The sequence below is a fragment of the Micromesistius poutassou genome, assembly GCF_964030765.1.
Source record: "Micromesistius poutassou genome assembly, chromosome: 2".
Lineage (NCBI taxonomy): Eukaryota > Metazoa > Chordata > Actinopteri > Gadiformes > Gadidae > Micromesistius > Micromesistius poutassou.
The window spans coordinates 62,591-90,431 of NC_140272.1; the positions used below are offsets into that span (position 1 = coordinate 62,591).

Consider the following 27,841-nt stretch of genomic DNA (forward strand, 5'->3'; position numbering starts at 1 on the left):
TGGAGCTCTGCGCGCAACCAGAGCACCAGACGCGCCCTCGGCACCGGACGAGGCTGACGCGCTCAGCCGATGAGGACCGCTCTCATGCCCGCGGAGGGTCGCTCGTTATTTGGAACCACACCGACTAGTGTTCGGATCATCTTTTCCCAACAGGTTGTTTGGATATTTTATCACGTCAAACATTGTTACTTATGAATCGGAGCGGATGTGGGCAGTGATCCGTGGCTCACAATGAACACAGGTAAGATTGGGCCACTTTCAATCCACTCGGATTATTCTGATCCACCGGGATTCTCCTGATCCGATACCGGTGTTTCTCGGTTTTGGCCGGTTGTTCGTGGTTATTGTTGGATCAGTGAACGTGTCTTCGTTTGTCTGTTCGATACATATGGAGACGGCTGGGAATACTTGGTAGGCTACTATGACGATAAACATAATGATCAAGCGGTTCCCATCTATGATAATTATGTCAAGCAAATATAATAATTTTACTTTTATTTTAAGGTTTTACGTTATTATTACAGAGGTACTTGTTTGTATTTATTGTCTTGGTGAAATGTTCATGCAAGAATGAATATTCATGATTTTGTATTAAAATGCCTGCATTTGTTTTTTCAGTTATGAATATGGGTTTTAAGTTTTAGTTTTTTGCAGGCTTCATCATCGTGTATGTTTGTGTATCCTCTAAATCCATATAAATGAGCTTGTATTGTTTTCTGACCTTGTGCTTTTCTCCTTTCCCATATTGTCGGAGGCTAGTAGTAAAAATAGTCTGAAAAGGTCTCCTCTGCCTGAATCACAGGAAGTGAGTCAGGGAAATCCCTTAAAGTTGAATGTTTTGTTCTCCGTGTAGAGGGTTAGTTACCTAAAGTACCCTAAAAGACAAGTATACTTTTCATTTGAACAAAAAGCATGAAAGTGATCCATAAAAGCTTTTCCATTATAGTCTTGAGTGCCATATAGTTTAACACGTAAGAGTAAAGTTAAAGTTCGGGAAAATAACCCAAAAAGGCTGAAGAATGAAATGATTATGTTTAATGTTTTTGTCCATAATGACCTTACTACTTCCTCTTCCTGGTTGATGGGTTCAGGCAGCGCCAAGCCTCCTGTGGCTCCCAAACCCACGCTCCGTAGTGCGGGCGGACTCGGACTCGCCTCTCCTCTCCTGCCCAGAGCCGGCTCCTCCACAGCCAAGGGTCCCAAACCGGTAGTAGCCCCCAAACCCAGGGTCCGGCAGGACCGCGACCCCAGAGAGGGAGGGTGCTGCCCCAGGCAGGAGGCCTGTCCTAACGGCGGCCCTCTGCCTCTGGGCCGGGCGCCGGGCTGGGGGGGCGGGTCGCAGTGCTGGGCTGGAGCAGAGGCGGAGGCCAGAGCGACACCGGACCCCCACCTCCAGGAACTCCTCTCAGATGTCATGGACCTCAGACAGAGAGACCCGGGGAACGCTTCTCCAGCACTAGACGCAGGCGGGGAATCAGCCAAGCAAGGGCCAGAGGATGATATGATGCAGGACAGCGATGAGGATTGGCGGTCGACCGACGCCAGCGCTCTCCAAGACGTGGGGGGGTCTCCGGACTCGCTTGGGGCCAGTGACGCTGGCCTCGTCGCTGGCTCCACCGCCAGCGTGGAGATGACCGACACGGACATGACGGAGGACCTGACCTCGGAGGGCTGTGACGCTGGCGAGGCCCTGGCAGATACTGACGGCTTCTCCCTCGGGGACTGTTCGTGCTCCGTTGGGGACTGCTCGTTCGAACTGGGGGACGGCTCCTTCTCTGTGGGGGACTGTTCCTTCGCCAGCGTGGAAGAGGAGGAGGAGCTGGCCATCTCCTCTGTGAGGGGACCCAGGCCTCGGGCCAAGGAACCACTTGAAGACGGCCGGGAGGACAGTGAGGCTCGCTGTATAACAGAACCGTTAAAAGTAAGGGAAGACATGAGACCTGCTAATGGCTACGGCGCTAAGTACATAGCTAATGTACTCAGTGTGGAGTGTGGCAGTTTCAAAGGAGCTGGGAGCATAGGACCCGCTCAGAACCAGGTTCTTCTGGAGGTACAGACTAAACCCAAGCCCAACTACATGTCCTCCGAGGATGTTGTTGATGGACGGCAGATACTGATGGATCAGAAAGTTGCTCTGTTGTCAAGAAGTCCAGTGATTCAACATAAACACTTACTGGGAGACAGCTCAGTGGTGTTACCCAGTAAGTACCGGTGCATCACCGATAAAGACTCCCCCTTCAGGAACTGTAGGAACAATGAACCCATAGAGTCTTCTGAGGATCCCCTGGATGTAGATGATGGTGTCGTGGAGGACAAAGACCAGGAAAGGAGACACAACAGGATGAACATCAAGGGTGAAGACCATAAAACCTGGCTCATGAATGCTTCTCTGGACTGCCGTCCGCTGTTCAGACTGGTGTCCTTCTCCGTGCCTCCAGACCCGGAGGCCTCACTGACCTCCTCTGCCTCTGAGGGCCAGCTCATGTCCCCTCAGGCCCTGTACGCTGTCCGAGACGAGGACACCGGAGAGGGATACAGGGTGCCGTTCCTGGACGACACCACGGACACGGAGCAGGACCTGAGCGAGGAGCACGTCTATGAGGAGACCGGGCCGGACCTGGAGGGAGGCCCTCCCCTGGAGAAGAGGTCTGTGGTGCCGGGTGCCCTGCCTCTCTCACGGCCCCACCTCTTAGACCCAGCGGCGCCGGCCCTGACCAGCAGCCCCATGCTGGGCCCGGTGCGGGCCAGGTGCTACTCCAGACCCCCCGGCCTGTCCCACTGCCCCCGCTCCGTCTCCGTGGAGGGGCAGGACCTGACCCTGCGTCGGGGTCAGGAGCGAGACCCCGCCTCCAGGGAGCGGGGAGATGACCTCTTCTTGTCCCACGCCTTCAGTTCTTCTGGAAGTTTCTCCCGCTGCCCCCCTCGACCAATCAGCGGTCTGACCACACCCACGTCCCTGCTGGACATCCCGCCTCCGTTCGAGCTGGCCTGCATCACCAAGAGGCCGCTCACCAAGAGCTCCCCCTCGCTGCATACGGACGGGGAGCACAGCAAGAAGAAGTCCTCCATCAAACGCTTCCTGATGCTCAAGTTCAGGAAGAAGTCGTCGGACAGGAAGCCTGCAGTGGACCTCCCCTCGCCCTCCTCCAGGTCCTCCTCCGAGTCCATCAACCACCTCACCGGCAGGTCCCTGGAGACAGACCGGAACGCCCTGAGCAACTTCTCTCTGGTCAACGTCTGCTCCGCCGGCTCCCCTCGCAGTGCCGCCAGGCTCCTCCCACCGCTGGTGTCCCACGGCGACCGGCGCTCACTGGCGTTCCTGAGCCGCAGCGTGATCCGCGTGGAGTCCTTCGAGGAGCGCTCCCGGGGGCCCTTGGTGGCGTTGGCTCTGACCAAGCCACGCTCCATCTCCTTCCCCAACACCGACTCCTCCTCCGACTACGAGAATGTGCCCCCGCTCAGCTCGGACTATGAGAACGTCACGGTCCCCCACCCGCCGCTGCTTGGCCCCGAGACCTTCCCCGAGTTCTTGGAGTGGCCCTGGCGGGCACGGTCCGCCGCCCACGACACGGATGGCTACGTGGACATGAGCAGCTTCCCGGGGTTCGAGAGGAGGACCCGTGCCCCTCCAGAGGAGACGGAAAGGTACCCTGAAACCAGAGAGTGGGAGAGGAAGGGGAGGGGGGAGAGAGGGAGATGGGGGGGAGGAAGGGAGGGGGGGGAGAGAGGGGGGAGGGAGGGAGATAGGGGGGGAAAGAGGGAGGGATACAGGGAGAGAGAGAGAGAGATTGATGACATAGAGAGATGTGCCTGGAGGCCACATCACTGATCCCTGCCACCTTTTACACAGAGAAGCAGCGTTTTATGAGTGGTTGTCCACTATGTTGCTCTACTACACTCGGGGGTAAGGGATTTACAACACATATCATGGATGCAGGGGGGGTTGTGGGGTTCAGTCTCCCTAGGGCCCTGTACAAAGGAAGAGGAGTTCATTTTTATTTATTTCTAGATTACAATATTCAGACATATTTGGTGGCCGTTAAAAGAGGCTCCATCTCCCCTCCACAAAGCTGCTCTTACTCTGAGCCGTGTTGCCTTCCTGCTCTCTGTGGTGCCCAGCCTGCTGTGAAGGGGGGCGTGGTCGCCTCAAACCATCTCCCTACTGGTTTACTGGGCCGCTATCATACACACCTCTCAGGATGATTAATAGTCACACAGGGTTCAGAGTTGAGAGTCGCTCCTCCGTTCTCTAACCAATCAGAGGAGCCGGCTGAGATAGGATCTCACTGTGTTGTAGTCAGCAGTTGCTTGGAGCAGCATGGCTGGCCGTGTTTACCATACAGGCTGAGGCTGGATTCCCAGCAACCCACCAGCACATGACTGGGAGAGGTCAGGCAGAACGCTTGGCCAGCAATGGAAATAGGATACTGCAAGATCATGAATTGGCTGTCATATTTAAATACGTATGTCCCTTATTACCTTCCAAATGTCATTCATATGTATTTATACATCAGTATTTACTTTTGCATCCAAGATTAATATATATGAATCTCCATTCTGTAGCTGTATCACTACATCAATCCTCTCCATTCTATATCTGTATCACTTTATATATCAATCCTCTTTATTCTGCAGCTGCATCACTTTATATATCAATCCTCTCCATTTTGTAGCTGTATCACTGTATAAATCCTCTCCATTCTGTATCTGTATCACTATATCAATCCTCTCCATTCTGTATCTGTATCACATTATATATCAATCCTCTCCATTTTGTAGCTGTATCACTGTATAAATCCTCTCCATTCTGTATCTGTATCACTATATCAATCCTCTCCATTCTGTATCTGTATCACATTATATATCAATCCTCTCATTCTGTAGCTCTATCACTATCAATCCTCTCCATTCTGTATCTGTATCACATTATATATCAATCCTCTTCATTCTGTAGCTCTATCACTATCAATCCTCTCCATTCTGTAGCTGTATCACTTTATGTATCAATCCTCTCCATTCTGTATCTGTATCACATTATATATCAATCCTTTTCATTCTGTAGCTCTATCACTATCAATCCTCTCCATTCTGTAGCTGTATCACTTTATGTATCAATCCTCTCCATTCTGTATCTGTATCACATTATATATCAATCCTTTTCATTCTGTAGCTCTATCACTCTATCAATCCTCTCCATTCTGTATCTGTATCACTCTATCAATCCTCTCCATTCTGTATCTGTATCACTCTATCAATCCTCTACATTCTGTATCTGTATCACTCTATCAATCCTCTCCATTCTGTATCTGTATCCCTCTATCAATCCTCTCCATTCTGTATCTGTATCACTCTATCAATCCTCTCCATTCTGTATCTGTATCCCTCTATCAATCCTCTCCATTCTGTATCTGTATCACATTATATATCAATCCTCTCATTCTGTAGCTCTATCACTATCAATCCTCTCCATTCTGTATCTGTATCACATTATATATCAATCCTCTTCATTCTGTAGCTCTATCACTATCAATCCTCTCCATTCTGTAGCTGTATCACTTTATGTATCAATCCTCTCCATTCTGTATCTGTATCACATTATATATCAATCCTTTTCATTCTGTAGCTCTATCACTATCAATCCTCTCCATTCTGTAGCTGTATCACTTTATGTATCAATCCTCTCCATTCTGTATCTGTATCACATTATATATCAATCCTTTTCATTCTGTAGCTCTATCACTCTATCAATCCTCTCCATTCTGTATCTGTATCACTCTATCAATCCTCTCCATTCTGTATCTGTATCACTCTATCAATCCTCTACATTCTGTATCTGTATCACTCTATCAATCCTCTCCATTCTGTATCTGTATCCCTCTATCAATCCTCTCCATTCTGTATCTGTATCACTCTATCAATCCTCTCCATTCTGTATCTGTATCACTATATCTGTCTATCATCTCCTAGTCAGCGACACTACCACCCTGGTGATAAAGTGCTCCACTCTTGGCTTACTGGTATGACTAGATTGGGATTGAAGATTGTACAGAAGATTGGACAGAGCACCTTTCAACGTGTTGAAAGATGCTCACCTTGAAGTGTTATAGAGAGCTTTGCGGCCTCTAACCAGTGAGGAACCGTCCCAGCAGCTCTATGGTTACAGGGTGAACGGGGCACTAAAGACATGAGGCACGGTGTGCTTTTGTCTGTGCTATGGGGCTAATGCCTTAGCACTTGTGCCAGACGGAGCGCTACACAGCAGCAGGCCTGTGTCCTGTTCCCCGTGTACCTCTGAGACCCCTCATAGGGTACCAGGCCTATAGTCCCTCAGGTGGAAGAGGCAGGATGGATGGTGATTGCTCCCGGTGAACTCCCGGTGAACTTTCCATATAGATAGCACCCTGCAGAGAACAGGAGAAGAGGATCCACTGGATCCGCAGGGCGCTAGTTAGCAGAGGCTGATGAGCATGCTAATATGTTAATCAAATATGCTTATATGCTAATATGTTAGCATACTCATCAGCCTCTGCCAACTAGTGCATATATGCTTATATGCTAACATATTAGCATATAAGCATATTCGATTAGATGAGCATGCTAACAGCTATTAGCATGCTCATCGGCTTCTGCTAACTAGCGCCCTGCAGAGTAGATCATGTGTCTTCAGGTCCTTCTATCAGCATCTCTTCACGTATGTGTGCGCATGTTCACGCTGTAAATGTAGAGTTATTATGGTGATACAAATACAGAGCAACATAGCCCTGGAAGAGATTTATCTGATTTAATTTGTTCTTCTCTGAACCAGCTTTAGTGTTATTAAAGTGTTATTAAAGCATTACGTGTCGTAACACTGAGCCATGGGGCCCGATGGGTAAGGAGGTCTGAGACAGTTTTTGGATGGACAAGGACAGCGTTTCATTGTGGAACATGCAATATGAATGCTATCGCTGCTAGCTGCTCCTTCATAAGGAATCTGCTGCGGAGGTTTTACCCACAAGGCATTGCTTGAATGCTAATAATTCAGGAGCTTTCACAGTTTACCGTTCAATATAACGGCACTGCCTGGCTCCGGTAATACATGAATACATGAATACATTTATAGATTTTTCATTGCTGCAAGAATTCAGTATTGTGTATATATATATATATATATATGTATATATATATATATATATATCATGATATTTTATTGTATTGTTGAAGAGCATTAAAGTACAACAATTATATTGATATATAACGTTCCAAAATCACATGCCGAAATAGTCACTATCTCTTTCTCACATTAATACATTATAAATACAAATATGTTATAAAATGTATTAATTTAATTCAAATTGATTCACTACATTAATTTACAAGTATATCTCTATCGTTCATCATACATAATGATAATTAATCAATTAGTAATCACCCATCCCGAGTGGTGTGTGTGTGTTGCAGACAGTTGGTTTGAACTTTGACCTTTGTGTTTCCCAGTGCCTATACTGAGGCCTACAAGGTGTGCTCCATGGCTGTGGGCCCCCCTGCTGGCCTGGGGGGCGCAGAGGGTCCAGACCCCGGACAGACCTCCGAGGACGAGGACAGAGGGGCCGACGGCAATTATGACCGACCGGTTTGTACTCAGAACACCCATAGAGCAGTACTCAGCCTCCACCCATAGAGCTCAGCCTCCACCCATAGAGCAGTGCCCAGCCTCCACCCATAGAGCAGTACTCAGCCTCCACCCATAGAGCAGTACTCAGCCTCCACCCATAGAGCGGTACTCAGCCTCCAGAACACCCATAGAGCAGTACTCAGCCTCCACCCATAGAGCTCAGCCTCCACCCATAGAGCAGTACTCAGCCTCCACCCATAGAGCAGTACTCAGCCTCCACCCATAGAGCAGTACTCAGCCTCCACCCATAGAGCAGTACTCAGCCTCCACCCATAGAGCAGTACTCAGCCTCCACCCATAGAGCAGTACTCAGCCTCCACCTATAGAGCGGTACTCAGCCTCCACCTATAGAGCAGTACTCAGCCTCCACCTATAGAGCAGTACTCAGCCTCCACCCATAGAGCAGTACTCAGCCTCCACCTATAGAGCAGTACTCAGCCTCCACCTATAGAGCAGTACTCAGCCTCCACCTATAGAGCAGTACTCAGCCTCCACCCATAGAGCGGTACTCAGCCTCCACCTATAGAGCAGTACTCAGCCTCCACCTATAGAGCAGTACTCAGCCTCCACCTATAGAGCAGTACTCAGCCTCCACCCATAGAGCAGTACTCAGCCTCCACCCATAGAGCAGTACTCAGCCTCCACCCATAGAGCAGTACTCAGCCTCCACCTATAGAGCAGTACTCAGCCTCCACCCATAGAGCAGTACTCAGCCTCCACCTATAGAGCAGTACTCAGCCTCCACCCATAGAGCAGTACTCAGCCTCCACCTATAGAGCAGTACTCAGCCTCCACCTATAGAGCAGTACTCAGCCTCCACCTATAGAGCAGTACTCAGCCTCCACCCATAGAGCAGTACTCAGCCTCCACCCATAGAGCAGTACTCAGCCTCCACCCATAGAGCAGTACTCAGCCTCCACCTATAGAGCAGTACTCAGCCTCCACCTATAGAGCAGTACTCAGCCTCCACCTATAGAGCAGTACTCAGCCTCCACCTATAGAGCAGTACTCAGCCTCCACCTATAGAGCAGTACTCAGCCTCCACCTATAGAGCAGTACTCAGCCTCCACCCATAGAGCAGTACTCAGCCTCCACCCATAGAGCAGTACTCAGCCTCCACCCATAGAGCAGTACTCAGCCTCCACCTATAGAGCAGTACTCAGCCTCCACCCATAGAGCAGTACTCAGCCTCCACCTATAGAGCAGTACTCAGCCTCCACCTATAGAGCGGTACTCAGCCTCCACCTATAGAGCAGTACTCAGCCTCCACCTATAGAGCGGTACTCAGCCTCCACCCATAGAGCAGTACTCAGCCTCCACCCATAGAGCAGTACTCAGCCTCCACCTATAGAGCAGTACTCAGCCTCCACCTATAGAGCGGTACTCAGCCTCCACCTATAGAGCAGTACTCAGCCTCCACCTATAGAGCAGTACTCAGCCTCCACCCATAGAGCAGTACTCAGCCTCCACCTATAGAGCAGTACTCAGCCTCCACCTATAGAGCAGTACTCAGCCTCCACCCATAGAGCAGTACTCAGCCTCCAGAACACCTATAGAGCAGTACTCAGCCTCCACCTATAGAGCAGTACTCAGCCTCCACCTATAGAGCAGTACTCAGCCTCCACCCATAGAGCAGTACTCAGCCTCCACCTATAGAGCAGTACTCAGCCTCCACCTATAGAGCAGTACTCAGCCTCCACCTATAGAGCAGTACTCAGCCTCCACCCATAGAGCAGTACTCAGCCTCCACCTATAGAGCAGTACTCAGCCTCCACCCATAGAGCAGTACTCAGTCTCCACCCATAGAGCAGTACTCAGCCTCCACCTATAGAGCAGTACTCAGCCTCCACCCATAGAGCAGTACTCAGCCTCCACCTATAGAGCAGTACTCAGCCTCCACCCATAGAGCAGTACTCAGCCTCCACCCATAGAGCAGTACTCAGCCTCCACCTATAGAGCAGTACTCAGCCTCCACCTATAGAGCAGTACTCAGCCTCCACCTATAGAGCAGTACTCAGCCTCCACCTATAGAGCGGTACTCAGCCTCCACCTATAGAGCAGTACTCAGCCTCCACCCATAGAGCAGTACTCAGCCTCCACCTATAGAGCAGTACTCAGCCTCCACCTATAGAGCGGTACTCAGCCTCCACCTATAGAGCAGTACTCAGCCTCCACCTATAGAGCAGTACTCAGCCTCCACCCATAGAGCAGTACTCAGCCTCCACCTATAGAGCAGTACTCAGCCTCCACCTATAGAGCAGTACTCAGCCTCCACCTATAGAGCAGTACTCAGCCTCCACCCATAGAGCAGTACTCAGCCTCCACCTATAGAGCAGTACTCAGCCTCCACCTATAGAGCAGTACTCAGCCTCCACCCATAGAGCAGTACTCAGCCTCCACCTATAGAGCGGTACTCAGCCTCCACCCATAGAGCAGTACTCAGCCTCCACCCATAGAGCAGTACTCAGCCTCCACCCATAGAGCAGTACTCAGCCTCCACCTATAGAGCAGTACTCAGCCTCCACCCATAGAGCAGTACTCAGCCTCCACCTATAGAGCAGTACTCAGCCTCCACCTATAGAGCTCAGCCTCCACCTATAGAGCAGTACTCAGCCTCCACCTATAGAGCAGTACTCAGCCTCCACCTATAGAGCAGTACTCAGCCTCCACCCATAGAGCAGTACTCAGCCTCCACCTATAGAGCAGTACTCAGCCTCCACCTATAGAGCAGTACTCAGCCTCCACCTATAGAGCAGTACTCAGCCTCCAGAACACCTATAGAGCAGTACTCAGCCTCCACCCATAGAGCAGTACTCAGCCTCCACCTATAGAGCAGTACTCAGCCTCCACCCATAGAGCAGTACTCAGCCTCCACCCATAGAGCAGTACTCAGCCTCCACCTATAGAGCAGTACTCAGCCTCCACCTATAGAGCAGTACTCAGCCTCCACCCATAGAGCAGTACTCAGCCTCCACCTATAGAGCAGTACTCAGCCTCCAGAACACCTATAGAGCAGTACTCAGCCTCCACCTATAGAGCAGTACTCAGCCTCCAGAACACCTATAGAGCAGTACTCAGCCTCCACCCATAGAGCAGTACTCAGCCTCCACCTATAGAGCAGTACTCAGCCTCCACCCATAGAGCAGTACTCAGCCTCCACCCATAGAGCAGTACTCAGCCTCCACCTATAGAGCAGTACTCAGCCTCCACCTATAGAGCAGTACTCAGCCTCCACCCATAGAGCAGTACTCAGCCTCCACCTATAGAGCAGTACTCAGCCTCCACCTATAGAGCAGTACTCAGCCTCCACCCATAGAGCAGTACTCAGCCTCCACCTATAGAGCGGTACTCAGCCTCCACCCATAGAGCAGTACTCAGCCTCCACCCATAGAGCAGTACTCAGCCTCCACCCATAGAGCAGTACTCAGCCTCCACCTATAGAGCAGTACTCAGCCTCCACCCATAGAGCAGTACTCAGCCTCCACCTATAGAGCAGTACTCAGCCTCCACCTATAGAGCTCAGCCTCCACCTATAGAGCAGTACTCAGCCTCCACCTATAGAGCAGTACTCAGCCTCCACCTATAGAGCAGTACTCAGCCTCCACCCATAGAGCAGTACTCAGCCTCCACCTATAGAGCAGTACTCAGCCTCCACCTATAGAGCAGTACTCAGCCTCCACCTATAGAGCAGTACTCAGCCTCCAGAACACCTATAGAGCAGTACTCAGCCTCCACCCATAGAGCAGTACTCAGCCTCCACCTATAGAGCAGTACTCAGCCTCCACCCATAGAGCAGTACTCAGCCTCCACCTATAGAGCAGTACTCAGCCTCCACCTATAGAGCAGTACTCAGCCTCCACCTATAGAGCAGTACTCAGCCTCCAGAACACCTATAGAGCAGTACTCAGCCTCCACCCATAGAGCAGTACTCAGCCTCCACCTATAGAGCAGTACTCAGCCTCCACCCATAGAGCAGTACTCAGCCTCCACCCATAGAGCAGTACTCAGCCTCCACCTATAGAGCAGTACTCAGCCTCCACCTATAGAGCAGTACTCAGCCTCCACCCATAGAGCAGTACTCAGCCTCCACCTATAGAGCAGTACTCAGCCTCCACCTATAGAGCAGTACTCAGCCTCCACCCATAGAGCAGTACTCAGCCTCCACCTATAGAGCGGTACTCAGCCTCCACCCATAGAGCAGTACTCAGCCTCCACCCATAGAGCAGTACTCAGCCTCCACCCATAGAGCAGTACTCAGCCTCCACCTATAGAGCAGTACTCAGCCTCCACCTATAGAGCTCAGCCTCCACCTATAGAGCAGTACTCAGCCTCCACCTATAGAGCAGTACTCAGCCTCCACCTATAGAGCAGTACTCAGCCTCCACCCATAGAGCAGTACTCAGCCTCCACCTATAGAGCAGTACTCAGCCTCCACCTATAGAGCAGTACTCAGCCTCCACCTATAGAGCAGTACTCAGCCTCCAGAACACCTATAGAGCAGTACTCAGCCTCCACCCATAGAGCAGTACTCAGCCTCCACCTATAGAGCAGTACTCAGCCTCCACCTATAGAGCAGTACTCAGCCTCCACCCATAGAGCAGTACTCAGCCTCCACCTATAGAGCGGTACTCAGCCTCCACCCATAGAGCAGTACTCAGCCTCCACCCATAGAGCAGTACTCAGCCTCCACCCATAGAGCAGTACTCAGCCTCCACCTATAGAGCAGTACTCAGCCTCCACCCTTAGAGCAGTACTCAGCCTCCACCTATAGAGCAGTACTCAGCCTCCACCTATAGAGCAGTACTCAGCCTCCACCCATAGAGCAGTACTCAGCCTCCACCTATAGAGCTCAGCCTCCACCTATAGAGCAGTACTCAGCCTCCACCCATAGAGCAGTACTCAGCCTCCACCCATAGAGCAGTACTCAGCCTCCACCCATAGAGCAGTACTCAGCCTCCACCCATAGAGCAGTACTCAGCCTCCACCCATAGAGCAGTACTCAGCCTCCACCTATAGAGCAGTACTCAGCCTCCACCTATAGAGCAGTACTCAGCCTCCACCTATAGAGCTCAGCCTCCACCTATAGAGCGGTACTCAGCCTCCACCCATAGAGCAGTACTCAGCCTAATACTACTAATACTAATTAAACACCCTCTGTTTTAGCCTGATGGCCGCTCCAGAGCCTTCTACATTGCCAAAGAGCTGATGGACACAGAGAGACTGTGAGTAAATGCTTACTTTCCTTCTACCACTGTCTTTTCCACTTACTGTAGTGGAAGGGCTGTTTGTTAATCCCTTGTTCCTCTGCCCACAGGCACGTGAAGGCACTCAAGCATCTGCAGGAAGTAAGTGTGTATGTTCTTTTCTGTTACTGCCTCAGATCTGCATTGCAGGCATTGAGAGGCTGAGGTCCCAGTCTGCAGTCCTCAGGGCATGTGGGGCAGACCCTTCTCTGCACCTGCTTGTATGTGTGTGCGTTCATGTGTGTTTATCTGTGTCTGCGTTTGTGTGTGTGTGTGTGTGTGTGTGTATGTGACAGCATGAACATGAACGTGTGTGTGTGTGTGTGTGTGTGTGTGTGTGTGTGTGTGTGTGTGTGTGTGTGTGTGTGTGTGTGTGTGTGTGTGTGTGTGTGTGTGTGTGTGCGTGCGTGCGTGCGTGCGTGCGTGCGTGCGTGCGTGCGTGCGTGCGTGCGTGCGTGCGTGCGTGCGTGCGTGCGTGCGTGCGTGCGTGCGTGCGTGCGTGCGTGCGTGCGTGCGTGCGTGCGTGCGTGCGTGCGTGCGTGTGACCACATGAACATGTATGTGTGTTCACATGATGAACAAGTCAATTGATATCATTACTCATGTCATCCCTGATATCATCTGATTGGCCCACAATGTGCAGCGGGGGGAAGGGAAATGACTTTGGCTCGTCACATGACCATTGTGGAAGCACAGGAGCACCGGAATGTTAGTTACCTAGAACACAAAACCAAGAACCCCAAAACCCTAGAACCCAAGAACCCAGAACCAATAACCCAGAACCCCAGAACCAATAACCCAGAACCCCAGAACCAATAACCCAGAACCCAGACCCCCCGAGAGCCCTGAACCCTGAACCTAGACCCCCAGTACTCATTAGTACCCAGTACCCCCCCACCTGTACTCATCCCCCATTGCCCCCCCGTGCGTCAGGACTTCCGGGAGGCGGTGTGCTCGGCGGTGGGGGCCGACGGGGAGAGGGTCCTGGGGGACCAGAGGCTGAGGGAGATCCTCACCGAGCTGCCGGACGTCTACAGCCTGCACCGCAGGATCTTGGGCGAGCTGGAGGACCGGCTCAGACACTGGTACGGCCTGGACACACCACGCACAGACAGAGACACACACACACACACACACAGAGACACACACGCAGACACACACACATAGACACACACACACCACATGAAATGCACACAGACATGGAGAGACATAAATCATCACACGCCACAGTTGTCTGCCACATTTATCTTTACACACGTTTTAGTGAATGAACACATTAATGCTTCTCAGCTAAGCTACGTCTGTCTCACCCACTCCCCTCTCCCTCTCTCACTCTCCCTCTCACACTCTCCCTCTCACACTCTCCCTCTCCCTCTCCAGGGAGGAGAGCCAGAGCATTGCTGACGTCATCCTGTCCAAGAAGGCAGACTTCTTTGTCTTCACCACCTTCATTGGTCACTACGACCGCAGCGTCAGCCTATTGGAGGACAGCTGCCGGAGTTCTCCCGCCTTCGCTGCCATCGTGAGCCAGTTTGAGGTAGGACCTCCTCCTCTCCTTAAAGGTGCAATGTGTGGGACTTGGTGACATCTAGTGGTGAGGCTGCAGACTGCAACCAGCAGAATCCCCCCTTCACCCTCCCACTCCACATCTATCGTGGCCTGTACTGGCCTGTATTGTGTGAGGTGTCCTGTACTGGCCTGTGTTGTGCAAAGTGTCCTGTACTGGCATGTACTGGTCTGTAGTGTGTGAGGTGTCCTGTACTGGCCTGTGTTGTGCAAAGTGTCCTGTACTGGCATGTACTGGTCTGTAGTGTGTGAGGTGTCCTGTACTGGCCTGTGTTGTGCAAAGTGTCCTGTACTGGCATGTACTGGTCTGTAGTGTGTGAGGTGTCCTGTACTGGCCTGTCTGTAGTGTGTGAGGTGTCCTGTACTGGCCTGTCTGTAGTGTGTGAGGTGTCCTGTACTGGCCTGTCTGTAGTGTGTGAGGTGTCCTGTACTGGTCTGTAGTGTGTGAGGTGTCCTGTACTGGCCTGTCTGTAGTGTGTGAGGTGTCCTGTACTGGCCTGTCTGTAGTGTGTGAGGTGTCCTGTACTGGTCTGTAGTGTGTGAGGTGTCCTGTACTGGCCTGTCTGTAGTGTGTGAGGTGTCCTGTACTGGCCTTTACTGGCCTGTGTTGTGGAAGGTGTCCTGGACTGGCCTGTATTGTGGAAGGTTCCGCACCGAGTAGCCAACGGTGAAGTGATGAGGTCCTTTGATGGATTTATGAATTGTCTTAGTTATTTAGTCTGTAAAACTATAGTGCATAGCTAACGAGTAGGATAGCAATCATGAGTGTTAAATAAACATTGGGTCCTCTCCAGAGAAGTTAGTCAGTTCTGGGCTGCTGTAAACATCGTCCCCATGTAGCTATCAAGGCTCATTCTAAGTTACAGAAAAACACCATTCTTATTATTTTCATGGGATTATACACTAATTAAAATATACATGAATATTTTATTCAATTTTTTCCAAGTCTTTAGATGCAACTAAATACGAACAATACAATGTTATGATATTCAGCATAAGAACAAAAACTTTGAACTCGACCAAGCATGAAAGGGATATGCTTAAATGATTTAACAAAGATAACAAACAACAAAGATAGCCATACATATTGCTATATTTCACTAATTGTCTTTTCCAATTCTCTTTGGTTGATAAAACAGTGTGTGCATGCCAGCGTGTGTGTGCGTGTGTGTGTCGTGTGTGTGCTCTGTATATCTGTACAAGCATTTCTTCAGTTAGCTTCAGTCGTGTTGATGTCTACGTTGTGGTGATGATGTTCTCTTGGTCAGCAGCAGAGTGCGGCGTGTGAAGGCGTCTCTCTGAAACATCAGCTCCTCCGGGTCATCGTCCGCGTCGCGCAGTACCGCATGCTGCTGACCGGTGAGTCCCTGTCCATCACTGTACAGTACACTGTAACCACGGCGACCAGTCCACACCAACTGTACAGTACACTGTAACCACGGCGACCAGTCCACACCAACTGTACAGTACACTGTAACCACGGCGACCAGTCCACACCAACTGTACAGTACACTGTAACCACGGCGACCAGTCCACACCAACTGTACAGTACACTGTAACCACGGCGACCAGTCCACACCAACTGTACAGTACAATTTAACCATGGTGACCAGTCCACAACCACTGTACAGTGCAATGTAACCACGGCGACCTGTCACTCAATTGTACAGTACAACGTAACCATGGTGACCTGTCACTCTCAACTGTACAGTACAACGTAACCATGGTGACCTGTCACTCTCAACTGTACAGTACAACGAAACCATGGTGACCTGTCACTCTCAACTGTACAGTACAACGTAACCATGGTGACCTGTCACTCTCAACTGTACAGTACAACGTAACCATGGTGACCTGTCATTCTCAACTGTACAGTACAACGTAACCATGGTGATCTGTCACTCTCAACAGTTTCTCTTGTAAATTAAGTTCCATTTCCACTTCCTCTCCAGATTACCTCAACAACCTGCGGCCGGATTCGAAGGAGTATGAGGACAGCCAAGGTACTTGAGGGGTCCTCTAGTCCTCTAGACCTTCACAGTGTGTTCACAAGGTGTTAATGTTGTCTTGGTAACTGGCCTCCATGTCCATGTTGTCACAACTCCCATGTTCTCTCTCTCTCTCTCTCTCTCTCTCTCTCTCTCTCTCTCTCTGTCTCTCTCTGTCTCTCTCTCTCAGCTGCAGTGGCAGTAGTGTCCGACATTGCAGACCAGGCTAATGACAGTTTGCAGAATGGAGTGAGTACTGCCAGTACAGCCAGTGGTTTGACCCATCTGTCCGTTAGTGTCTCTGTTTCCATGTGTCTTCTCCTTCCCTCCTCCTGTCCCCCCCTCTCTGATTGGTTGATATCCCCCCCTCTCTGATTGGTTGATGTCCCCCCTCCCTCTCTGATTTGTTGATGTCCCTCCTCCCTCTCTGATTGGTCCATGTCCCCAGGAGAACGTTCTGCGTCTGGTCAACATTGAGTACAGCGTCCGCGGTCAGAATGACCTCCTGCGGCCCGGCAGGGTAGGTCTGGACCCCCCCCCCCTCTTAGTGTACCCACTCCTGTTCTTAGTGACAGCTCAGGGTAGGTCTGGACCCCCCCCCCCCCCCCCCCCCCCCTCTTAGTGTACCCACTCCTGTTCTTAGTGAGGGTTAGGGTTAGGGTTATGTCTACGTTGTGGTGATGATGTTCTCTACCCACTCCTGCTCTTAGTGACAGCTCAGGGGGGATGGTGGCTCCTGTCTGATGTTCTTTCGTTCCTCCCAGGTCTTCATCAAGGAGGGCACCCTGATGAAGGTCAGCAGGAAGAGCTCCCAGCCCCGCCACCTGTTTCTGGTAAGCTCACTTCATGTCCGCCGTCACTTCCTGGGACCCTCCTGTCATCCATTCATGGACCTTTAAGGAATACACTGTTTCTGCTTTCTTAATTTCCACAATATAGTTAAGAAAGTTCTGTTATGGCTGAAGAAGTGTGTTCTCTTCACTAACTTCCTCACTTCACAAGCGTTCTGATGAAGGGCCGTTAAGCCTTTTGTTTTCATGCTCCTTCGTCACCTTTATCACCAGCAGACTGCAGTAGTTAGACTGCTGTAGTTCACTCAGCTTCCAGGAGACAGCCCTCGACGGAGGGCAACAATGCAATTTCAGAAAATGATATAAAACCGTCTCTTAAGGCGCTCTGACTGTATTAATATGTGTATTAATGTGTATTAATATGTAAAACTTTATATAATATGGATCTCTAGACTTTCATTGGTCGAAGAGATCCTTATGATTCCCTTTGTAATAATCATATTCATAATGTGTTAGCGTTTAATTAGTCATCTAAGTCAGTTTTTCTTTGGGAATCATTCGTTCCTCCAACCATTAAATCAGATATGATCTCAACATAAATGTATTTGGTCCCAAATTAAATCAAATTAATTGATATGGAAGTACTACGTAGAAAGTGTCGGCATCATTGTAGATATTTCTTCATTAAGTGCCGCTTCTCAAAGATCTCATGTATTTCCCTCTCACTGTGAGTGCTCCATTCTGAGAGTTAAAGTCTCCTCCTATTGTTGGTGCTTTAATTCCTGACCAGCACTCTTCCCCCTCAAACCCTGCATGGTGACATCAGCCTCATGGATCAGAGCATGGATCTATTATGTCTGACGGTCCTGGGATTTGTTCCTGGGTTGTTCCTACATCTCCAGACCTATTGAGGGCCAGCTTCCTGACAGGATGTAGCTGTATCCTGGCTTCCTGTGCCAACCGTACTGACGGCACAGGGAGGGTCCACAGTAGCCCTCTGACGATAGGCCGGCTCATTATGACATTATGAGTTCTTCCCCCCCTCAGGGTGAGCTGACGGAGGTCCTGAGATCAGTGACACGGCAAGCTGTGGTTCCATTAGGGGCAGCGGTGTGCGTGTTGTTCTCCAAGGCAGAACTGTGTGTGTGTGTTGTTCTCCAAGGCAGCGGTGTGTGTGTCACAGAGCAGAACACACGGGAACACACACACACACATGGAGCTCAGCCAGGGGGAGGAGCTATAGGGAGGGGCAGAGTGCAGAGAAGGTCACCCTTTAGACGCGCACCCATAACGTACATGGAACATGGAACATGGTGGAGCAGGTCATTCTTCTCTATCGGACGGCCATCACTAGGCGGTGCCAGCGCAGTGCTCAGACCCGACCTTAAAGGGAGAGAGTGTAGATGTGGGGGAACTACAGCCAAGAGAAATTACATTAGGATGAATTCAGGATGAAACCAGCCCTGCTGTTGTGTTTCTCTGTGTGTCAGCTGGTTGCTGAAGAAACACTGGGCTCATAAAGGTTTGTCCCAGAGGAATGCATCATTAATTTTGGCACGAGAACTTTGGTTTGTTCGTCTGGTGAGGAGAATGTTATCCCTGTCAGAGCAAGAGGAACGCTGGCTTGGCAGGAGAACCAAAGGGCCCTGGTTCTGTTAGTGCTGGGATTCCTGAATTGATTCTAAGTGTGTTTTGTTGGAAATAATATATAATATCACGGCCAAAATCTGTGTGCGCCTAGATGATATTATGAATAAACGACTGCGTCGGGTTCTCCAACGTCTCTGGTCCTTCCACATCAATCTGGTAGTTAAATCTGGACTTCAGAGAGTCAAAGCCACAGTTTCTTTCCCCATTTCCTTCTCCACCATGGCCGAGAATCAATACACGGGTCTTATTTTGCAAACCCGCACCCGCGAATTACATTCCGCACCCGACCAGACCTGCTATAAATTGATATCGACGCCCGACACATTAGATGGAACGCTGGGGAATTACACTACCTGGTGTTTGGCGTGGTCCTTTAGAAAAAAGCACATCATCCACTGTGGACGGTTTTAGTTCACTCCTCCGCTCCTGAATAACATATCTGGCACCGGAGAAGTCTCGCTCGCAACCGTAAAAACCCGCAACCGACCAGCGCTGTTCAGGCGTCGCACCGGACCCGCCCCCGTGTCCGACACAGTGCATTATTTTTCACCAGTTTCATCCAAATTGTGCAGGTCATCGCAGGATGAGATAACCCCCACTACAACTATGAGTCTTTAACCCTAACCCTAACCCTAACCCTAACTATGAGTCTTTAACCCTAACCCTAACCCTAACCCTAACCCTAACCCTAACCCTAACTATGAGTCTTTAACCCTAACCCTAACCCTAACCCTAACCCTAACCCCCACTACAACTACGAGTCTTTACTTGTTGTGGAAGTACCAGAGATGTCCGAGAACCCGACGCAGTCTTTAATTCATAATATCATCTGAAGGCGAACACAGCTTTTGGCCATGATATTATATTATATAGATAACTATATATTATATAATATTATATATTATTATATTATTTAGAAATAGAGCTCCAGGAGTCCGCAAACGGCAACAATCTCTCTCTCCTCCTGCTGCATTCACTCTGCAGTGAGTGAACGCTGATTGGCTGTTATGTTACGTCCCTCAGGGAGTGAACGCTGATTGGCTGTTATGTTACGTCCCTCAGGGAGTGAACGCTGATTGGCTGTTATGTTACGTCCCTCAGGGAGTGAACGCTGATTGGCTGTTATGTTACGTCCCTCGGGGAGTGAACTTTATTTATTATTTATATAGCACTTTTCATACACAAGGCAGACTCAAAGTGCTTCACATATAAACATTGTCATACAATAAAATAAAAATAATAGATAAGTAAAAAGTAAAATAGATAGAAAGTAAAGGCAAAGTTAAAAAAAAAAACATTTTAGAAAGGCAGAGTTAATAAAAATGCATTTTAGAAAGGCAAAGTTACTAATAAAATAAAAAATAGAAGCATTGTAGATTTAAGATTTAGCAGAAAGCTAAAGCAAACATAAAAGTCTTCAGTCTTGTTTTAAAAGCTGTCAGAGTTGGGGCAAGTCTTAAATCCTCAGGGAGTTTATTCCAGCTATTTGTTGCATAGTAACTATGCAAAATAAATTAGAAATTTATGTTACTATTCGACTACATAAATGACCCACTTTCAATTCAGATTCATGTCTCCACCGGTGAAATTCTCCTAACTATGCTGTACCTGCTGTCCTTGCCGCCCTCTTCTCCAACCCTTTACTGCCACCAGGTGGTCACTCCCTGCAACTAAAAATGCATATATTGACCTCTGATCTGTGAACCTTTTATTCATCTCCTCCATCTGTGTTTGATTCCAGATGAACGACGTGCTGCTGTATACCTACCCTCAGCAGGATGGCAAATACAGACTGAAGGACACTCTCTCCCTCTCTGGGATGAAGGTAGAGCCTCACTCACTCAGCCTATTGATCACCAGTCACACAGACAAAACTCAACCACTCATCCCCCATATCCTGGAATACTTACCATAAACATGGGAAGCTAACCTTCTCTTTCCTGAACACACACACACACACACACACACACACACACACACACACACACACACACACACATAAACACATGCAAAGACACACACACATACACATCAAGACACACAAAAGCTGCTTTCACATATGGAAGTGCATCCGTCTGTTCTCCGTCTATTCTACGGAGGTGCCGTATATGTGAATGACATATCCTGACGTTGGACCTCCTGAAAAAATACTACCCCTGAGGTAGTATGTTCTGCGGAGGAAATGCTAATGACCTTATATGTGAATGAGCAGTAGGATGTGGGCATTTCACACCAGTTGAGTGGGCGTGTTGATGACGCTTCGGTCTACGTTTGCATGTCATTGAGTGGCACCCGCACCCTAATCGATAATCAGCCTATTGCCTTTTGTTCGCTGAATGGTTTAAAAAATATTTTTATTATTATGTTACACCTTTCCTGCTGTCGGCTCCCAGACCATAGTCGAGGAGCTCCGTCGATTCTCTCGGGAGTAACACCCTTCACTTTGACTGGCAGTGTGTCTGCAGTGCTTATAGGTTTGAATATGGTCGGAATGAAGTGGCCACCGATTATTGACAGGCTGTGTACTTTATTCTTAGTTTCACTAACTTTACAGTAGGGCCTACACGTTTGCACAGACACAACCGGACTCGTTCATTACCTCACTAAACTGACACACGCTACCGCTCGCTCTCCTCGCTCGTCCACTCATACACACACTGCCATTCTCGCGCACACACATGCGCTACTCTCGTAACAATTATTATTGACAACAGTTAGCTGAACATTATAGGGTCCCAGTCTTCCACTCCCTGTTTTCTCAGTTAAACACAGAAATCAACTACATTTGTCTCAGTGTTTGTTAGATGTGAAATGAAGCCAAAAAAGACGCTCTCTTCCTCCGGTAACGCAGTCGTTTGCGACGCCTTTCTTGTTCGGCGTTTCTTCTATTTGTCTGTAACTCATACTCCAGTCTTTCATCGATCGATGCGGATGTTGTGGATGCAACGGAATATATGCATCGCTGCAGCAACATTTAACATGATCGCAATGAGTTCTGCCCGTTTTGCCTGCGTGCTGTCTGCGGTCAAACCAAAACAAACCCGATCCCGCCTCTTGCGACCCTACGTCATATGCCGTCCCTTGCAAGCCCACCCCCCTTAAGCAGCCGGAGATTCTACTGACACCGATCTCTGCATATCGGGCATCAAGTGTGAATAAGTGTGAATGACCCTCACGGTTGAACCTCCTGCTCCACAAATGCAGAGAAAAGACAGAGGTCATATGTGAAAGCAGCTATAAAGACACACACACACACACACATATACACACACACACACACACATAAAGACACACACTCAATCACTCACTCACTCACTCACTCACTCAAACACATGGCAGTAGATCGGACTCCCCGTTGGCGAGAACGGCAGTAAGCAGCACACACATGTTTTGATGCTGTTTTGTTTCTAATTGAGTTTGATCTATTAAACTTTAACTTAAAGGTCTTCATTTTGGGGGACAAACAGACCAACAGACCCAGACCTTCATATGTTTATAGTCAGAACCTCACTGGTCATGAAGTAAGAAAAGTTCCTGGATTGATGTGACTGGTTTCCAGGTCACCAAACCCAGCTCGGAGGAGACGCAGAACGCCCTTAAGATTGAAGTCAAGGATGTGTCCATCAGCCTCTCAGCCAGGTTCCTCCAAACGTCTCCACTCCTCAATGTGTCCTCACGCTGCTATGACCTTCAACTATGAATAAAAACCAGAACTTGAAGTTTATTATAAAGAACACCATAGTGATTGATGTTATGGTTTGATTATAGATGTAGTTGTTCTTAATGTTGACCTGTGACCTCAGCTCCAGCAGTGAGAGAGAGGACTGGTTCTACGCTCTGAGCCGCACTGTGGCGCACCACAGCAGGGGGGCGCCAGCGAGCACGGCCGGCCATGGAGAGGTGAGAGAAGAACTGACAAGATATGCTGCATGTTGAACACACACACATGTATATAGCTATATATATATAGAGAGAGATAGAGATAGATATAGATATAGATATATATATAGATAGAAAGATAGATATAGAGACATAGATGGATAGATAATGTATATACCACTTTTCTCCATTTTTTATCTATCTGTGATTGTGTGTGTGTGTGTGTGTGTGTGTGTGTGTGTGTGTGTGTGTGTGCGTGTGCGTGTGTGCGTGTGTGTCTGTGGCAGGATGAGGACCACCCCGGGGGAGCCCTAGGCGAGCGCCCCCCCAGGCCGGTGTGTGCGTCGCAGGTCCTGATGTGCATGAACTGCACGTGTGACTTCAGCCTGCGTCTGCGACGGCACCACTGCCACGCCTGTGGGAGGGTAAGGCTCCCATTGGCTCTCACACTATGACCCCACTCCCATTGGCTCTCACACTATGACCCCACTCCCATTGGCTCTCACACTATGACCCCACTCCCATTGGCTCTCACACTATGACCCCACTCCCATTGGCTCTCACACTATGACCCCACTCCCATTGGCTCTCACACTATGACCCCACTCCCATTGGCTCTCACACTATGACCCCACTCCCATTGGCTCTCACACTATGACCCCACTCCCATTGGCTTTCACACTATGACCCCACTCCCATTGGCTCTCACACTATGACCCCACTCCCATTGGCTCTCACACTATGACCCCACTCCCATTGGCTCTCACACTATGACCCTTCGCTCAAACATCTCCTTTAAAGGGAGACCGAGACAGCAGCTGAGTTAACAGACATTTACATGAATCACACAAGCTTCACATGACAATCAGATCAGGGAGGACGTTTGCACACAGACCGCAGAGCCATGATGACATCATGTTCAAAAAAAGATTCCACATCCGAAAGTTACTAAGTAAAAGAAAAAGGCCTTTTCCTTATATAAAACAAATAAATATTGGAAAACTAAAATGTAGGAAAACAATGAAAATGAAAACGACAAAATGGTAGAAAACGTTTGAGGATGAATACCATTGTGATATTATGGAAAGTAAGCTTATGCAGAGTCATCCAACACTAAACCTTCTTCTTTTGGTCACAGATCGTTTGTCGGAGCTGTTCCAGAAACCGCTGTCCTCTGAAGTACCTGAAGGGTCGGATGGCCAAGGTGTGTGACCACTGCTACAGCCAGCTCCAAGCAAGAGGTACCAGCTCTCCACGATGTCCTCCAGATAACCCCAGAGAATCACAGCTCTCTGATCTCAGCCCTGCTCTGTCTGTCATCAGGCCCTGTGCTCTCGGTGAGGGACTCATGTGTAATTAGAGCAGTCATCAGACCCTATCTTCTCCCTCTGTGTTCAGGGCCTCCTGGGTCTGCGTCCTCAGCCCCGACCAGCCCACGCCTCGGTCGCACCAGGCCTCTCTCCGCCGTCTTCCAGAACATTCACCCTCCAAACCTCTGGAGACATCGCAAAGGAACCGCCTCCTTCACTCCAGTATGTCCATCTTTAACCCCCACTGTCCGCATCATCTCTAAACCGCTCTGTCCTCATCATCTCTAAACCCCACTGTCCTCCTCATCTCTAAACCCCACTGTCCTCCTCATCTCTAAACCCCTCTGTCCTCATCATCTCTAAACCCCTCTGTCCTCCTCATCTCTAAACCCCTCTGTCCTCATCATCTCTAAACCCCTCTGTCCTCATCATCTCTAAACCCCTCTGTCCTCATCATCTCTAAACCCCTCTGTCCTCCTCATCTCTAAACCCCTCTGTCCTCATCATCTCTAAACCCCTCTGTCCTCCTCATCTCTAAACCCCTCTGTCCTCCTCATCTCTAAACCCCTCTGTCCTCATCATCTCTAAACCCCTCTGTCCTCCTCATCTCTAAACCCCTCTGTCCTCATCATCTCTAAACCCCACTGTCCTCCTCATCTCTAAACCCCTCTGTCCTCCTCATCTCTAAACCCCTCTGTCCTCATCATCTCTAAACCCCTCTGTCCTCATCATCTCTAAACCCCTCTGTCCTCATCATCTCTAAACCCCTCTGTCCTCATCATCTCTAAACCCCTCTGTCCTCCTCATCTCTAAACCCCTCTGTCCTCATCATCTCTAAACCCCTCTGTCCTCATCATCTCTAAACCCCTCTGTCCTCATCATCTCTAAACCCCTCTGTCCTCATCATCATTAAACGTCACTGTCCTCCTCATCTCTAAACCCCTCTGTCCTCATCATCTCTAAAACCCTCTGTCCTCATCATCTCTAAACCCCACTGTCCTCCTCATCTTTAAACCCCTCTGTCCTCATCATCTCTAAACCCCACTGTCCTCCTCATCTCTAAACCCCTCTGTCCTCATCATCTCTAAACGTCATTGTCCTCATCCAACCAGCAGACAGACTATGTGCTGTCTGTCTGTCATCCAACCAGCAGACAGACAACGTGCTGTCTGTCTGTCCTCCTCCAACCAGCAGACAGACAACGTGCTGTCTGTCTGTCCTCCTCCAACCAGCAGACAGACAACGTGCTGTCTGTCTGTCCTCCTCCAACCAGCAGACAGACAACGTGCTGTCTGTCTGTCTGTCATCCGACCAGCAGACAGACGACGTGCTGTCTGTCTGTCTGTCATCCGACCAGCAGACAGACAGTGTAATCTAAGGTGCAGTGTTGTGCTCTCACCACCAGGGGGCAGTGTGGGAGGAGGGCACCATCAGCGGCAGTCTGCAGCGCAGCAAGCGGAGCAAGCAGCACTGGAAGAGGCTGTGGTTCCTCCTAAAAGACAAGGTGCTGTACACCTACCGGGCCCAAGAGGTGAGGGGCAACCGGTGCTCCCCTTAAGCCTGAACCACGCTATCCTACACATTATCCTACACACTATCCTACCTATTATCCTAATCATTATCCTACACATGATCTGACACATTATCCTACTCAATATCCTACTCATTATCCTACACATTATCCTACTCATTATCATACTCGTCACATTATCCTACTCATTAGAATATTCTACTCATTATAATATCCTACTTATCACACTTTGTACAAATTACATGGTGTAATTGTTGATGGCGTGAAGTTTTTTGTATATACTATGTTTTTTCTAAATCTGTCTCTGTCTCTGTCTCTCTCTCTCCCCCTCTCTCTCTCTCTCTCTCTCTCTCTCTCTCTCTCCCTCTGTCTCGCTCTATTCCCCTCTGTCTCTCCCTCTCTCTCTGTCTCTCTCTCTCTCTCCCCCTCTGTCTCTCTCCCCCATCTTTCTCTCACTTTCTCTCTCTCCCCCTTTCTGTCTCTCTGTCTCTGTCTCTCTCTCTGTCTCTCTCTGCTCTGTCTGTCTCTTTCTATCTCTCTCCCCCTCTGTCTCTCTCTCTCTCTCCATCCAGGAGAAGGTGGCATCAGAGAGCTTGCCTTTGCTGGGTTTCACGGTGAAGCTGGCCGACCGCGAGCAGCAGGACGAGGCCAACCTGTTCCAGCTGTACCACAAGAAGACCCTGTACTACACCTTCAGGGCAGAGGACAACTGCACGGCTCAGAGGTGAAGAGCACTGCAGCACCAGGCTGGAGGTGTCACTGTACAGTGTGGACAAGGTGTCTGCTCAGAGCTCCAGGTGTCACTGTACAGTGTGGACAAGGTGTCTGCTCAGAGCTCCAGGTGTCACTGTACAGTGTGGACAAGGTGTCTGCTCAGAGCTCCAGGTGTCACTGTACAGTGTGGACAAGGTGTCTGCTCAGAGCTCCAGGTGTCACTGTACAGTGTGGACAAGGTGTCTGCTCAGAGCTCCAGGTGTCACTGTACAGTGTGGACAAGGTGTCTGCTCAGAGCTCCAGGTGTCACTGTACAGTGTGGACAAGGCGTCTGCTCAGAGCTCCAGCATTAGCAGCATTAGTAGTAGTAGTAGTAGCAGTAGTAGTAGTAGTAGTAGTAGTAGCAGCAGTAGTAGCAGTAGTAGTAGCAGCAGTAGCAGTAGCAGTAGTAGTAGTAGTAGTAGCAGCAGTAGTAGTAGTAGCAGCAGTAGTAGTAGTAGTAGCAGTAGTAGTAGTAGTAGCAGCAGTAGTAGTAGTAGTAGCAGTAGTAGTAGTAGTAGTAGTAGCAGCAGTAGTAGTAGTAGTAGTAGTAGTAGCAGCAGTAGCAGTAGCAGTAGTAGTAGTAGTAGTAGCAGTAGTAGCAGCAGTAGCAGCAGTAGCAGTAGCAGTAGTAGTAGTAGTAGTAGTAGTAGTAGTAGCAGCAGTAGTAGTAGTAGCAGCAGTAGCAGTAGTAGTAGTAGCAGCAGTAGTAGTAGTAGCAGCAGTAGCAGTAGCAGTAGTAGTAGTAGTAGTAGTAGTAGCAGCAGTAGTAGTAGTAGCAGCAGTAGTAGTAGTAGCAGCAGTAGCAGTAGTAGTAGTAGTAGTAGTAGTAGTAGTAGTAGCAGCAGTAGTAGTAGTAGCAGCAGTAGTAGTAGTAGCAGCAGTAGTAGTAGTAGCAGCAGTAGTAGTAGTAGCAGCAGTAGCAGTAGCAGTAGCAGTAGTAGTAGTAGTAGTAGTAGTAGTAGTAGCAGTAGCAGTAGTAGTAGTAGTAGTAGTAGCAGTAGTAGTAGTAGTAGTAGTAGTAGCAGTAGTAGTAGTAGCAGTAGTAGTAGTAGCAGCAGTAGCAGTAGCAGTAGTAGTAGTAGTAGTAGTAGCAGTAGTAGTAGTAGTAGTAGTAGTAGTAGCAGTAGTAGTAGTAGTAGTAGTAGCAGTAGTAGTAGTAGTAGTAGTAGTAGCAGTAGCAGTAGTAGTAGTAGTAGTAGTAGCAGTAGCAGTAGTAGCAGCAGTAGCAGCAGTAGCAGCAGTAGTAGTAGCAGCAGTAGTAGTAGTAGTAGCAGTAGTAGTAGTAGCAGTATTATTGTGCCATCTCTGTGAGTTGAGGTTCTGTCTGACTCAGCGTCCCATTTGATTCTAGATGGGTCAACGCCATGGAGGAGGCCACCGTGCTATAGGACCCCCCACCGTCCTATAGGGACCCCCACCAGTTGGACCCCCCACCATCGGGACCCCCCACCGTCCTATAGGACCCCCCCCCCC

At 49.4% G+C, this 27,841-nt stretch overlaps 2 protein-coding genes across 5 annotated transcripts; one reads left to right on the plus strand and one right to left on the minus strand.

The window, feature by feature from the left end:
• Window positions 1–27,841, plus strand: LOC311338689 (FYVE, RhoGEF and PH domain-containing protein 5-like; the record flags this gene model as incomplete). 4 transcript variants are annotated; one of them, XM_084464002.1, is made up of 21 exons in its annotated part: window positions 1–241; window positions 1,092–3,645; window positions 7,477–7,612; window positions 12,818–12,876; window positions 12,969–12,999; window positions 13,831–13,982; window positions 14,278–14,434; window positions 15,735–15,822; window positions 16,416–16,466; window positions 16,642–16,700; window positions 16,900–16,971; window positions 17,216–17,284; window positions 20,634–20,717; window positions 22,452–22,531; window positions 22,696–22,792; window positions 23,059–23,196; window positions 23,910–24,012; window positions 24,170–24,303; window positions 25,487–25,612; window positions 26,185–26,336; window positions 27,720–27,841. In XM_084464002.1, 21 exons carry the CDS (start codon window positions 232–234, stop codon window positions 27,754–27,756), a joined length of 4,389 nt encoding a protein of 1,462 aa, XP_084320128.1. In that variant the 3' UTR covers window positions 27,757–27,841. The 4 variants fall into 4 exon arrangements, with proteins under 4 accessions (XP_084320128.1, XP_084320130.1, XP_084320131.1 ...); XM_084464004.1 differs by having other exon boundaries at window positions 25,487–25,585; XM_084464003.1 differs by lacking the exon at window positions 1–241 and having other exon boundaries at window positions 1,082–3,645.
• LOC311338559 (uncharacterized protein) lies at window positions 26,501–27,577 on the minus strand (the record flags this gene model as incomplete). The annotated part of the gene is made up of 2 exons (XM_084463850.1): window positions 26,501–26,569; window positions 27,026–27,577. Coding segments are annotated over 2 exons (621 nt in total), but the record flags the coding sequence as incomplete, so codon positions are not given.